The 15255-nt window shown below is 46.4% G+C and overlaps 1 protein-coding gene across 1 annotated transcript; it reads right to left on the bottom strand.

Moving 5' to 3' along the window:
* Positions 1-7697: 7697 nt before the first annotated feature.
* On the bottom strand, positions 7698-12478 carry LOC128342298 (zinc finger MYM-type protein 6-like). Its single transcript, XM_053289458.1, has 3 exons — positions 11987-12478; positions 11100-11255; positions 7698-10544 (listed from the first exon to the last, which is right to left on the bottom strand). The coding sequence occupies exon 3, from the start codon at positions 10218-10220 to the stop codon at positions 8184-8186; it is 2037 nt and encodes a 678-aa protein (XP_053145433.1). The 5' UTR covers positions 10221-10544; positions 11100-11255; positions 11987-12478; the 3' UTR covers positions 7698-8183.
* Positions 12479-15255: the final 2777 nt, after the last annotated feature.

Raw genomic sequence — 15255 nt, forward strand, 5'->3', positions numbered from 1 at the left:
TATAGGCAAAATCTGTTATCTGCTTCCTGCAAACTTTTAGCTGAGTTGCTGTTATGTAATAAGAGTAGGCAGCGTCGCTGATGTGGGAAACGAAGAATTGCTTTGGTGGGGAAACCTTTGCCTAGTCGCTGGGGAGGGGTCTGTTGGCAGGAAGGAAGAGTATTAAGATAGAGAGTGTAGGGACTGAAGTTGGAAAAGGAGGCCTAGTGGTGAGGTAGCTGAAGGGAGTTGGGGCAGATTTTCAGGACTGCCTCACAGTCTGCTCAAGGGGCTTACACGTTCATTTTGGAGGGAGAAGAGAAGCCCCTGACCACTCATGCCATAGGAGACAGAGAAGGCAGAGAGCCCGATTGAAGAAAGGGCTCAAAAGGAGCGAGGGAAGGAAGCCTCAAAACGCTTACCCTCCCTCAGATGATCCTCCCTCGCTTACTGGGTGAGCAGATCGCTTATCCAATGGCCGGCTCCTGCCTGCAGCAGGGAGTTTCTGGTGCCAGAAGGTTTCTTGCCCCAGGTTTCTGGAGTGTGAGTGCGTGGTGCATTATGGGGGACCTCCCAACACCTGGGAGGCTACTCACTTATCATTATTATTATCATTATTATTAAATTCGATTTCTATACCGCCCTTCAAAAATGGCTCAGGGCGGTTTACAAAGAGAAATAACAAACAAATAAAAAAGATGGCTCCCTGTCCCCAAAGGGCTCACAATCTAAAAAGAAACATAAAATAGACGCCAGCAACAGTCACTGGAAGTACTGTGTTGGGGGTGGACAGGGCCAGTTACTCTCCCCCTGCTAAATAAAGAGAATCACCACGGTAAAAGGTGCCTCTTTGCCCAGTTAGCAGGGGTTATAGGAGCTATAAGAGCCCCTGGTGGCGCAGTGATAAAACTGCCGCCCTGTAACCAGAAGGTTGCAAGTTCGATCCTGACCAGGGGCTCAAGGTTGACTCAGCCTTCCATCCTTCCGAGGTCGGTCAAATGAGTACCCAGAATGTTGGGGGGCAATATGCTAAATCATTGTAAACCGCTTAGAGAGCTTCCAGCTATAGAACGGTATATAAATGTAAGTGCTATTGCTATGTGTAGGAGCTATGTGGCACCAACACATGATCCATTAGCCTAGGTTTCAGACGTGCTTGTGCTCTAAACCCTGGCTAACAGCTGGGCCAGCCAATAGAGGTGTGCACGGAACCGTGGAACTGCGGTTCGGCACTGGGGTGGGGGGGTTCCTTTAAGACCAGGGGGAGGGTTTACTTGCCCCTCCCGCCACTTCCCCCCTCCGGCGTGGCGCCTGTAGTTCTGTTAGTAATTGGGGTGGCAGGATACCTCCCTGCCGCCCCTTCTCCCGTTTTGCTGCTGCTGCGCTATGCTGCAAAAGGCTTCAATAAGCCTTTTGCACGTGCATGCGCGCCGCGCGCGCTTCACGTCTCCGCGATGTGCACACATGCACGTCGTGGAGATGTGAAGCGCACGAGTTATGTGCGCGCACACAAAAGGCTTATTGAAGCCTTTTGCAGTGTAGCGCAGCAGCAAAATGGGAGAAGGGGCGGCAGGGAGGTATCCTGCCACCCCAATTATTAACAGAACTATGGGCACCAGAGGGGGAAAGCGGTGGGAGGGGTAAGTAAACCCTCCCCCTGCTCTTAAAGGAACCCCCCACCCCGAATCACCCGAACCGCCCATGTCCGGACCAGTCCGGAGGCCTGTAGAATGGCCTCCGGAATGGTCCGGGCTCATCACTACCAGCCAACAGGGTTTGCCGCCGGAAGCTACGCAGCTCCTAGTGGTTCACACATGCCAGCAAAACCGGGCTGGGCTGGTGACTGAAAGATTTCCTGTTGTCTTTCAGAGTTACTTGCTAACACATGAGAATGGTGCCAATGGGCCATATACATGCTTCCCCATGAAGCAAAACATCCCCATGGCAATACTAGTATATTGGCCACGGGTGTGGAAGGAGAGAGTTCTGCCTAGCTTTCCCATAACATGCATTCTTCATTAAGCATTCCAGACACGCGCATACCAATTTCCTATAGGCAGCCCCAAGTAGTGCAGCTCAGGAAATCAGTAGTGTACTGGAGGGGCAGGGTACATCTTTCAAATGAATAATCAAGTTTTGTTTTACTCTGTGAATTGTGTTTAACTGTTTCTATTCTGTGAAAGTGTAATTGTTTCTCTATGGTAAATAAAGTACAAAGAAAAGCTTTCCAGCATGATACGTGTGGCACAAAAACATGATCCCTTCTTTCTCTCTTAGCATTTTCTGTTTCAGAAGAGGGCAAATAACTCCATGCAGATTTGTCTGTAGTGGAGCCATTTCTTCCCCAACTCATAATGATTTAAACCCTTTTTAAAAATCAAAAACAAGTTCTCAGGCCACGACTAGCTGTACACAATAGGCACCATCCAGGCTAAGTCAGTTGTGATTAAATTAAATTCATGGGGTAGGGGGTAATAATTTTAGTTGGGATTCTGGCATGGAAGGGGTTAAAAATACTTTCTCCCCACTCCCATGCTGTAGTCCCAATCTAGATCTCATTAAAATAAGAAGCAAAAGAGTGATTTTAGTATCATGTGTTGTTTAGCCCTTGCATCATCATAATTAATGATAAAATTATTATTATATACCACTTTGCAACAAAAGTTCTCAAAGCAGTTTACACAGAAAAATAAATGATAGTTCCTTGTCCCCAGAAAAGCTATTTTAAAAAAAACAACCCCAAAACATAGAGGCTATTCACACGATTGCAGAAAATCGAGCTAGCCTCCACTAGCCCGATTTTCTGCATTCATGAGCACCACCAGGCTCAGCTACGAGCCCGGTGGTTCTTGAGCGGGTAACCCGCTTAAGTAGCCCGCCCCTAAAACTGGGTTTGTGGAGCAAGTGCTCCACAAACCCATTTTTTAAAAATCGTGAGTAGCCGCTGCGCAGCGCTGCACCGTGGTTACTCATGAGTAGACCCCCAGCAGGAGGCTGAAAAGTGGCCTCCTGGCTCGGGGATCTCCCCATTATCCCCTGCATACTCACGCAGGCATACTGGAGCTTCTGGGGGCCGCGCAGAGCCAGCAATTGTGCCCTGATCGTCTGCAGGGAGAGTGGGCTAATCGTGAGACCCGGCTCATTAGGTAGACACCAGCAACAACCACTGGAGGGATGCTGTGCTAGGGTTGGTTAGGGCCAGTTGCTCTCCCCCTGCTAGATATATATTTTTTTATAGCCACTTCAAAAGGTACCTCTTTGCTCAGTTATCAGGGACATAAGTGCAAAGCAGCCTTGCCTCTGTTGATGGATCAGGCAAGAAGAAAGACAAGGAGACTGCATAGGAATCATGCCAGGCTGCGGTGACTGATGTGCCCCTCCATGCCCCCAGAAGTTGCATGTGATTGCAAGCTGGAGTCGTCATATCCCTAGGAACAGAGAAAAGCAGAGGTGGGGAGGATCTGTGGGGGTCAGAAGAAGCAGAGGCACTCTTACCCCTGGACATCCGGAATGAAGTCCAGGGCCTCCACATCCTTTTTAGTCTGTACTGGGTGATGTGGCCGCATTAAAAATGTGTTAAAAACAGTGTGAGGCTCTACACATGATTGGTGCATAGAGCCATACCAGGCTCTGCAGGGAGCTGTCCCAGGGCAGCTGGACCGGCCGTCCACATGACTGTCTCCATCATGGAGCCAGTAGGGGTGGTGGGGCTCGGGAAGTCCTAGGATGCCCCGTGTGAGTGTGTGGGGCATTCTGGGGAAACCCCTGAGGCTGGGAGGCTTGTTGTAACCTCCCGGTAGGGGTGTGTATGTCTACTCGTGTCGCTGTGGCACGGAACTGTGCCAGCACACAATCAGTAAAATGCGGTTAGCGGAGCGCTCACTCGACTAACCTCATTTTAGGGGAGGGGTTTGTAGGCGGGCTAGCCACCGTTGAACCACCGAGCTCACCTACGATTCTCACGATGGGGGGAAACCAGGCTGGGCTCCCTTAGCCCGGTTTCTCTCCATCATGAGAACTGCCTCAGTGGAGAGGGCGGGGGCTCCAAAGGCCTTTTGGTCCAGGCTCCAAAATTACTTAAGTGCACCTCTGAGAAGAAACCCCAACTGACAGTCTCAGCCACCAGAAAACGGGATATGAAGAAGGGCAGGCTGGAAGTAAAACTCGTGTGGAAGTTAAAAGAGGGGATACCTTTGACCCCCAAAGCAGCTTCATCGTCCCTTTTAACAGATAGGAAAAAAGCATGCTGAGGGGAGCAGAGAAAACAGACCAAAGGCTTACAGGTAAGACCGAATTTCTACAGGGTGGTGAAAGTGGCTTGAACCCAGAAAGACTGCATTATGTTGCTGTTGCTTTCAGGGCAGAGAATGTGGGTTCAAACTGTTCCCACCACACTCTGAATGTAGAAATGTCGCTAGATGCGCATAACATTTTGAATAGACCATCGTGCTCCAACACGCTTTTGCTTAACGTCTTCCTGTGCTAATTGTTTCAAGCCGCTCTTTTATGTCACGGCCAAATGTTACGTGCTAAATCATAAACTTCTATTTTCAGACTATATACTATGTAGTCTGATGGCTATAGGCTACCTCCAGTCTCAGAGGAAAGAGGCCTCTAAATACCAGTTGCAGGGGAGCATCCGCACGAGAGAGGGCATGCCTTCATCACTTTCCTGTGGGCTTCTCGGAGGCATCTGATGGGACACTCTGGGAAACAGGATGCAGGACTAGACAGACCATGGGCCTGATCCAGCAGGGCTGTTCTTATGTAGTGTTGTAGTGCTGTGAATTCTTTGCCACCTTGAGATCTTTCCGTTATAGAAAGGTGAGATTTGAATTATAGCAAAAAACCAATTTAAAAGTTCTCAATTATTAACCAGTACGTAGTTTCTGCGATCAATCAGTACTTGCTGTTCCTGGCACAAGCTAGTTGTGCAGAGATCTGAAATGTCTGACCCTTAAATGTCTGACTGAGCCCCTGGTGGCGCAGTGGTAAAACTGCCGCCCTGTAACCAGAAGGTTACAAGTTCAATCCTGACCAGGGACTCAAGGTTGACTCAGCCTTCCATCCTTCCGAGGTCGGTAAAATGAGTACCCAGAATGTTGGGGGCAATATGCTAAAATCATTGTAAACCGCTTAGAGAGCTTCGGCTATAGAGTGGTATATAAATGTAAGTGCTATTGCTATTGCTATTGCTGTTATGACAGCTGCAAAGCCCGTCCTTTCAACCAGAGCCGTGTTTCAAGTTTAAAGCCAAAACAAATTTGAACTTTCTTCTTAAAGACATAAAATTATAAAATTAATCAGCATCAGTGGGGTGAGTTGCAAGTACTACGACTCATGGTTCACACATGCACATTAGTCACCTGTTGACCAGAGGCGTAACTAGGGAAAATGGCGCCTGGGGCAAGCACTGAAATGGCACCCCCCCACCCCCCACCATACTACATTATACTTAGGTTTTTCCTCACAAGCGCCTGCCGCCGCTGCCAAGCCAGGCCACTGACTGGCCGCCAGGCGCCAGCAAAGCAATGGGGGGGGGGGGGCGCAGGCAGCGCGGAAGGGACCGCTCGTGGGGAAGGGGGCACCGACGCACTCCCTTGACTGCTGCAGCAGTGCTGCACTGAGCAGGAAAAATTTGTATTAACAAAAAATTAAAAAAAAATTTTAAAAAAATTGGTCATGGCGGCGCCCCCCCACGTGACCAGAAAAGATGGTGCCCGGGGCACGTGCCCCCCCTATAGTTACGCCTCTGCTGTTGACTGTAGCATCTGATCCATGGATGAACTGCCTGGGGTTTTGCATAGGATTGTAGGGCAAGTCTCTTGCTTTTTTTTGGAGGGGGGCGGGGCGGAATCGGGAACAGGACTTTCTCTGTGGTAGTACTGCACTTTTGGAATGGTTTCCCTGGGAAGACTCATTGGAACTCATTTTTGCTGGTTTTAAAAGTGCTATTAAGACCCATTTGTCTCTCAAAGATTTTAATTGCACTTCTATCTGCTGCTCTGTTTGTAGGTTTGCTATTTTTATGGGTCAGCTGCAGAGTTCTCTCTCGGTTTTTTTTCAACTGTGCACAGAATGAGTTTTGTTTGGGGCGGCTGTATCAAGGCAGTGTGTGTGCATATGCATTCAGAACGGGGCTTTCTTGATTCAATATGAACAGGATCTAAAATCAACTGAGCGGACATGCACACACCTTAGAGGGAACACTGGTCAGCTGTATTTTAACTGTTATTGTTTATATATCTTTCAAATGTATTTACTTTTTCTTGGAGGCTAAAAATGCGCAGGTTGTGTACCCATTTCTTCTGCAAAAACAGAAGCTGCTCCTGCTTTCCTGTGTTCTGACCAAGTACAATCGGAAGGCACTTTTTTTCTGCACAGACCACTGCAAAGAAGGGCCAGATTTTCATCCTCATCCAATTCTTTCAGTCCCTTTTGTGGCCTCCCCTAGGGGTGTAGTGATGCTGCCGCCAGCCTGTGCTCAGCTGCTGCCGCCGTCCCACAACTCCCTAGCCACGGCCCTAAGTCTGATGTCAGGCGTGAAGGGGGTGTGGATGGGTTTGCAAATGGGGCCATGCCCCCATTTGTGAGTAAATTAGAGCCAATGCAGCATTTGCGGTGGCAGCAGGGAGTGCCTTTCCCTGCTTGTAAAGGCAGGGAGATGCGTTCCTGGCCAGGCTGGAAACCCAGTGCTGGCTGAAGCTTTTCAAAAATGGAGCCCTGCAATGTTCCCTGCCACTGTGGCAGATGCGGAACTGGCTCTAATTTACATGCAAATGGGGCATAGAACCCCATTTGCAAACTTGATCACACCCCCTTTGCATCTGACATCAGATGCAGGGGTGTGGCTGGGACACCAGGTGCTGCCCCTGGGGCATGGTGGCCTGGGTTATTTGAACCTGTTGGCTCAATGGCTGCTATGCCCCTTGCCTCCCCCTGTGGGAAATGACAGAGGTCCAGCCTTCAGCCCTGCAGGGCTTTTGGGGAACCTCCTCATTCAGCTGTGGGACCCAATAATTGATAATGGGGAAGGGGACAGGCAGTTGTCCATTTGGTTTATTTCTCCCACCTGGAGTTAGCTGGGCAAACTCTGCTGGTGACTGACCTTCATACACTGAATGTTCTTTCCCCATAACAGTTTGGAGAAAAGGGGTGCCCCCCTTACAACAGGGGTTTCCCCCTATAACAGGTTGGGGAAACATGCTCTTTCCCCCATTTTAGCTGTGGGAGCCATTGGGTGTGGGTGGGTGATTGTGATTGGCATCCTACAGATGCCAGTCACCACCCTGCATAAGTTAAGTAGACTATGAATGCCTCGTTTGGACCGGTGTTTCTCAACATTTTTGGAGTCAAGGACCGGTACATTCTTCATGCGTAGTTTCAAAGACCGGTACATTCTTTGTGCACAGTTTCCCAGACCAGCAGTTAGTAAAGGGGTTTCAAGTTTAAGTTTATCTATTTATTTAACAGACTTCTATACCGCCCAAAACTTGCATCTCTGGGTAGTTTACAATTAAAATAATATTATAAGCATTAAAATCATCAAAATTAGAATCATTTAGAAGCCAACATTAAATATTACAACTGTATAAATCTAAAAGCCTGGGTGAACAAATATGTCTTCACTATGTCTTCATATGTCTTCAGTTAATAAATAAAATTGGTTAACAAAAAACTGTATTTTGTTTACATACTCATAAAAAATACACACAAGATACTATCAATCAACCTTTATTACGGTCAGAGGCCAGCATAAAAATTAATATACAGTTTAGTGTTAAAGGGACTGATAGTAATTATGGATTGCAAATCATAACATTCATAAAAAGTCCAAAACTAAGAATGACTGTGTTTATAAAATAGAAAAAATAATCACATATATACTTGTTAATACTAAAAGGGTAAAAAAGCTTTTAAAAGGGTAATAATTAACTAATACTAATTCTATTATAAAAGATTTTAAAAACAGATAAAATGATCAAAAGGGCGGCATAAAATATTAGTAAAACTGAGCAAACCAGTTTAAGAATTACAAGAAAAGGGCTAAAAAGGCTCACAGCCCATCAACCTCTGACGGATGCCAATCGCAGCTGCACAAAACCTGGCAACACTGTATGTAATGGCAGGCTTAGAATCAGAGAGTAGCAGGAAGCTATAGAATTGGCTTGGACGACCCGGATACTTGTTAACAAGATATTAAATTAATGTGAACATTGTTCTTGTTTAGTTTTCACCAGCCGATCTATTCGCGGTTCAGTCTTCGTCAGGGCCAAGCGTAAATAATTATTAATGTCAACTCGGTTACATGTTTTAGTTTTGATAAGACTCATACTTGAAAATCCGGCCTCACATAAATACGTTGATGAAAATGGGAGGAGTATTTTCATTGCCTTTTTGTGGAGAATCTCATACTCATCCTTGAGTTTTATCCAGAACTGTGCTATGGGCATTGATTGAAAGGCAGACTGGAGACCAGCATCTGATGACAGCTCCAGCAACATTTCTTCTTCTTGAATGGTCAAATTATTTTGGCTATGCATCACAAATGGATCTTGCACCCATAGATTTCCCTTTCGCTGATCCTCACCTGCTGGATAGAAGTCCTCAAACTTTTGCTGTAATGATTTGAGGTGATTATGTATCAAAATCTTGATGCTGTTATGATCAAAGTCGAGACCCTCATCAGAATAAATTAGAGAGGAAAGTGTCTCAAACATGTCATAGTTTCCTCCTTCAGACCGATGTATCCACAATTCTAATTTTTTTTTAAATGCACTAATTTTATTGCCCATAGTAAAAATTGTTGCCAGTGGGCCTTGTAAGCTTAAATTAAGAGAATTTATCGCATTGAAAATATCGGATAAGTATGCAACTTTTGCAATCCAGTCTACATTTTGCATGCATGTGATGTAATTGTTATCGCACTTTTTTTGTATCAAAAACATTTCGATTTCTATCCGTAATTCAAAGAACCTTGTCAAAACCTTTCCTCGAGATAGCCAGTGTACTTCTGAATGCAATAATAAATGAGTATGCTCAGATCCCATCTCATCACACAAAATTGTGAACAGTCTTGAATTCAAAGCATCACACTTGATGAAATTGATGATTTTAACTGCCTGTGCCAATACTTCATGCAAATCTGGCGATATTTTCTTTGCCACTAAGTGCTGGCGATGAATAAAACAGTGAGTGTGCACCATGTTTTCAGAAGCGACTGACCTAATCTTTGCCAAAACACCAGAATGTTTGCCCAGCATACTTGCAGTGCCATCCGTGCATACAGCAACACAGTTCTTCCAGTCAAGTTGAGCTTGTTCCATGTACTCATTCAATACTTTGAATACTTCAGCTCCCGTTGTATGTGATGGTAATTCACAGCAACATAACAATTCTTCCGACACATCATTAATTTCATAGTCAATGTAGCGCACATAACACAATAATGTGGCTTTGTTTGAAATGTCAGTCGATTCATCCAGCTGTAATGAAAATACCTTTGACAATTTAACTTTTTCAGTGACTTGTTCTTCAATATCAGATGAAAGTTCGTTAATTCTCCTGGTCATTGTGTCATTTGATAAAGGCAAATCTTTCATTTTCTTAGACGCAGAGGACCCTAGAAGCTCATTACAAACGCCAACCAGACACGGCTTTAACAAAGTCTCACCAATACTGTAAGGGTTTTTGGACTTTGCAATATGCAATGCAACCAAATAAGAAGCTTTCATCAATGAATGATCCACAGTAGCTGATTGAACTAATGCTTGATTTTGAAGTGACAACTCTTTACTTTTTCTGATTAAAAAATCCTTAGGTTTGTTCGCAAATTGTTTGTGCTTTGTTTCCAAATGACAAAGAAGTTTTGCTGGTTTCATAGCTTCATTGGATAATACAGTGGAACATATCACGCACTGAGGTCTTGGTACCTTTTCAGAACCAGGGCTGCAAATAAATCCATACTGAAGATAATCTGCATTGTATTTACGAATAAACATACCTCTTGCTTTTTTGATAGGGTGGACACTTTCATTTATAGACTCTGAGTCTGAATCAGAGCTGGCTCTGAGTGTACTTGTCTCTGCAGAAATGTGGTCATCACTTGAGATTGTAGCCAAACAGCTTGTGCTTGGAGAAACATTATCTTCATTTTCCATAAACAAATCTTGGTTTGATGGTCTTGGCCTTTTATTCAAAGACTTGAACAAATGTGTTTGCTTATTCTGTTTGGAACTCATTACAATATTGACAAAACAAAAACACTTGGCAGAAATTGAACAAAACTAATAATTGCAAAGCACGTGGTACAGGTGAATGATGCTACCTGGCTAGTGGCAGAGTGGTGCCAGTACAGAATCTGAATCGATCTTGGTGGGGAGATGGGAGGGAGTGGGAGAACTTCAGGGTGCTTCTCTTCCACCCGCCTGTCAATGCACAGTGGGGTGAGTGGCGAGATCTGGGCTCCAAAGCTACTAGGGCAGTGCTTCGGTCCTGAGCAGGATGATAGGACTCAAGCAACGTGGAAAGACTTGCAGCTCTTCCGCCTCTTGCTAGTTTTATCCCTGCAAGAAAATAGGGGAAAAAATTTCCCTGTGATTGCTTTTACTGCATGAAACAGTAGTATGCCTGCATATTTGTTTATTTAATTTTTATACCACCCTTCTAAAAGGCTCAGGGCAGTATAAAAATATGCTGTTTAAACAGAGTTCAGTACAGATCAAGGCCGTATCTTGTGCAGGGCTGGATCAGTTCCATATTATATTCTTAGTATAAGGCTCTGTAGACTGAAAGGGAACACTATTCATTTTCTGCTGTTTTCCTTTTCCTCATCTATTTTGTTTAAGTTTAACAACTTAGCTGCTATTCAACCCCAATCTGCCCAACTGCACAAAAACTCATTTCACACTGCACATGGTTTTTGGACACTGCACAAAATATGCCTGGCTGCACGTTAGCAGATATCATGCCTTCCATGCAGGGTGAAGATGAGACAGCCAGGGCTGCAAACAAGATGAGGCAGTACCCTCCATTTACCCCAGGATGACCGGTGCCTGCGCTTGGGCTAGAAACGTGGATGGGTGGGAAGGGGCACCACCACCCCTCCAGCCGCAGCTCACCTGGCACAAGAGGTTCTGCAGGTGGCTGGCGCAGGTGGTGTAGATGGCCTGGCCAAGGTGCCCGCTGACACTGTAGCCGCACTTCAGCAAGGCGGAGTCACGCTCCACGTCGCAGCAGCCGAAGTCCGAGTGCTGCACGCCTTATTTGAATAAAACCTTATTCAGAATTCAAGAAAAAAAAAATTAAAATGGATTGGTGCATGATCCAGCCAATGTTAAGCATTTTTACATATCAGTTTCAACAGAAGCCTTTTACAAATAGCTCAAATAAATGGATTCTGCATGTGCTTAATTTTGACAAGCTCATGCTTTTTGTTTCAGCAACGTGTGAGAAACATATTTTCCTAAATAATTTCCTGACTTTTAAGACATTATTTCTGAACACTAAAAAACAGTATTTAATATACCTGCCATAAAATAAAAATAATGTAGAGGACTGTCTCAGTGTGCTTTCACAGACTGAGGTAAAAACACATCCTGCACCTACAGTTCAGAAATAAAACCTACATTAGTTACATCCCATATTTGGTTTTATAATGGCTCTACTACTTTTTAACCAGACATTAACATTCCTACAGTAGGATAAAAGAAGCTGAAATCAAGACAGTCTCTGCACTAGGAATACATTTTGTGTGCATGCATACTTTACAAGAACTTGATCTTTTATTCAGCATTAATTCAATATTCTGGAACTGGCACCTCTTCCCTGCTTTTATACTCAGAATCACAAAAGCAATTAAGCCACATATAAATATGTGCTAAGTAAACAGAACAGATTGTAAGCAATCTTCTAACACCCTAATAGCTAGCAAATTAGCATGATGAACTCTTTGGATATGCATGATTCCATTGTTTTAGTATGTTATGGGTGTCTGTTAACTACTTACAGGGGCGACCACCTCCACCTTTACAACAGTGAATCCTCAGATTCTCTCTATTACCCCTGGCGCCCTTACGAGGGGAGGAGGGTGCTGTGGGAGAAAAAATTAGGGGGTGCGTGATTTAAAAAAGTACCATTACCTTAGCTCAAGAGAATAGCCTCCTCCCTTCTGTTTGCAGGACAGGCAATAAGGGGAGATGAAGAAGAAAGGGGAGTTGTGGGGTGGGGGTGTACAGAAAGAGAAGTGGCTCACATTACCAAGAAGATGGGGCCCAGACCTTGCTCGTGATAGGAAGTGCAAGGGTGTTACTGGCAGAGGCACTCTTACCCCTGGACTTCCGGGCTAAAGTCCAGGGCCTCCACACCCCCCATGGGCCCTCAAATCCTGTTTAGTCTGTCCTGGGTGGTGTGGTCATGTTAAACATGTTAAATATACTGGGTGGGTGCCCTCCAAAGGCCTTTAGGGCCAAACTCCAAAATTACCTAGGTGCACCTCTGATACTTGGCTTGATGCTAACCTGAGTTGTGCTTCTGTGTTGTTGCAGAGGGAAGGACCAGAGCAACATCGATCTAGAGCAGGCCTGCTCAACTTAGGCCCCTCAGCTGTTTTTGGACTGCAACTCCCATAATCCCCAGCCACAGTGGCCAATAGCCAGGGATTATGGGAGTTGTAGGCCAACATCTGCAGGAGGGCCTAAGTTGAGCAGCCCTGATCTAGAGGCTGTCAACAAAAAGACTGGAGGTGCGTCCATCTAGGCCCTAGCGCATTTGGGGTCTGGATAGTGGACTGAATCTCTGGATGTCCTTTTCAGCTCTGACTTTCTGATTTGGTCCTTGCAGGGAAATGGCAAGGAGATGGCTACCAAGCAATGCCAACTGAGTGATCCCCCCATTTAGCAATTTTACTCCAATATAGGGTAGCCTTGGGTAAGGGGTGGAAGGTGAAGGGCTAACAGTTGCAGAGGAGTAACAGGAGGGAGGGCTAGCCCTCAACTCCTGCCTGTAGGCTTCCAGCGGCATCTGGTGGGTCACTGTGTCAAACAGGATGCTGGACTAGATGGGCCTTGGGCCTGACCCAGCAGGGCTGTTCTTATGTTCTTAACTGGTGTTTGTATCCAGCATGGATCTTCAACTGCAGAGAGGACGTTGCCAGAAACTGTGCCTTCCTTTCAAAGGAAAAGATCTGGGAAAGCCAGGTGTGCACACAGAGTTCAAGCTGCTCCTCATGCTTTCTGGGCCAAGAAATAAATTGCAGAGGGCAGCTGAACCTCAGTTCCCTTTCCTTCAGTGTTCTCTCTGATATAATTTGGGTGTGTGGCCTGCTGGAGTTTGGAGGATCAAGGTGGGCAACCTTAGAGTTTTAGAAGTCTGACATCAAGTCACCAGACTGAGGGGGCAGCTAGTGAGTTTCCCCAAGGAGAAACTTCCACAGACACAGCAATGCCAAAGAAAAAATCCTGCCTCTCTGATTCCTCCAAAGAGACTTGCAATGGAATCCTAGGCATGTCCACACAAAAGTCAGCCCCGATTAATCAGGGCTTCCTTCCAAATATATGTCTAATATGTTACAGCCTTACTTTTCTAAACTGAGAATTGAGGGAAGGGGCCTGGAATCCCTCTAGGGGGAGTGGGCAGGTCCCACTTCTCTCCAGAGCAGTGGGTAAGACACTGGAGCTATTCTGACGATCAGTGGAAAGAGGGCTAAGGGTGCTTAGCCCGCTTTCCACCGATCGTGAGACTCACCGGGCTCGCAGCCGAGCCTGGTTGAGTCAAAGCGGGTCACCTGCTTTTTTAGCCCTCCCCTAAGCCCGGGTTAGCAGAGCGAGTGCTCCACTAACCTGGTGAAAAGCCGCCTCCCGGGGCCTCTTCAGTATGCCCTGCGTGCTCGCGCAGGGCGTACTGGAGCTTCCGGGGGCCATGCGACCCCCAAGCTTCCCAGCCCCCACCAGCTCCATCACAGAGCTGGCAGTCGTGTGGGCAGCCGATCCGGGCTCCCGCCCTGATCATCTGCAGGGAGAGCACGCTCTTCCCGCTTAGCTTCACAAACCGGGTCTCACTGATCGTGAGACCCGACTCACTGTCTTTTGCTAATATTCCAGAAACACATCCTGCCCTCAAGTAAAGTACGTGTTGCCTGCTGGCCACCCCGCCTTCATGCAACCCCCTAGCCCTTACCACAGCTGGCCCTTGCCAGCCTCTTTGCAAAGTGTTCTTTCCAGCTGCGCTCTGGACGAAAGGAGGGGGTCCAACTCACCTAAGGAGGTTTTGCGTATCTGCCAAGCACCCAGATTTGCACAGGCACACAACCCCGACAGTGGTGAACTGGAAGGGTGGGGTATAAATATTTTAAATAAATAAAATAAAATTAGGCGCAGGGTGGGGAGCAGACTCTGCCCTCTGGTACAGAGGAAGTGGAACCAAAGGCGCCATGAGGCAGAAGACTGCCTGTCTCTTGCAGGTAAACTGAGGAACTGGAAGCAGACAGGAGTCTCCAGAATGGCTGTAGTTGCTGGGCAGATCTCATCTAAGGAGGCTGAAATAAGAGTAGTTTGGGCCATGTATTGGGAGCAGGGAGAATGTTCTGTGCTTAGTTGCTAGTAAACAAGCATTTCTTTGCATGCTGCTCTTTATCAGAGAAGAAGAAAAGCATCCCTCTGCTTACAGCCATTCTCTGCAGATAGACATGGCCTCTCCTTGCGACTATCCTTCTGCATTCATCCAGGCCTCGCTCCTTTCAACAACCTCTCTGCATGCATAGAACTATTGCCCTCCTTGCAAATATTTCTGCATGCACGCATGCTTCTCTTTTCAGCAATTCCTCCGCATGCGTGCCCCCCCCCCGCGCAATCAGCCCTCTGCATCCATCCATGCCTCCTTCCTAATAACAACAGTTCCCTGAATGCATCCATGGCCCACTCCGTACAAGTCTGATTATTCTGCAAATAAAGTTGTTTGCTTGCGAAAGCGGCTTTGCAAGTGTCCCAGCGGAGATAGATACTTAAAAGATGCCCCAGGCCCAAATTCCCCTCGCATTTTGATAATTAAACCTGTCCATGTTCTGGGGAGGGGCTATGATTGATGGGGGGGTGGAATAAGGACGTCCGCAGGACCTTTGGGGGGGTCAAAGTCAGCAATTCAATACCCAGGGGCACACCTAGGTAATTTTGGTGCCCAGGCCTGAAGGGTTTCGGAGCCCCCCCACCCGCAAGCTGCAAGTTTAAAAAAAAGTTAAACGATTTTTTTTTAGAAAAGGAACCTGCATTTTTCGTAGGCCTC

Source organism: Hemicordylus capensis, chromosome 2, assembly GCF_027244095.1.
Source record: "Hemicordylus capensis ecotype Gifberg chromosome 2, rHemCap1.1.pri, whole genome shotgun sequence".
NCBI lineage: Eukaryota > Metazoa > Chordata > Lepidosauria > Squamata > Cordylidae > Hemicordylus > Hemicordylus capensis.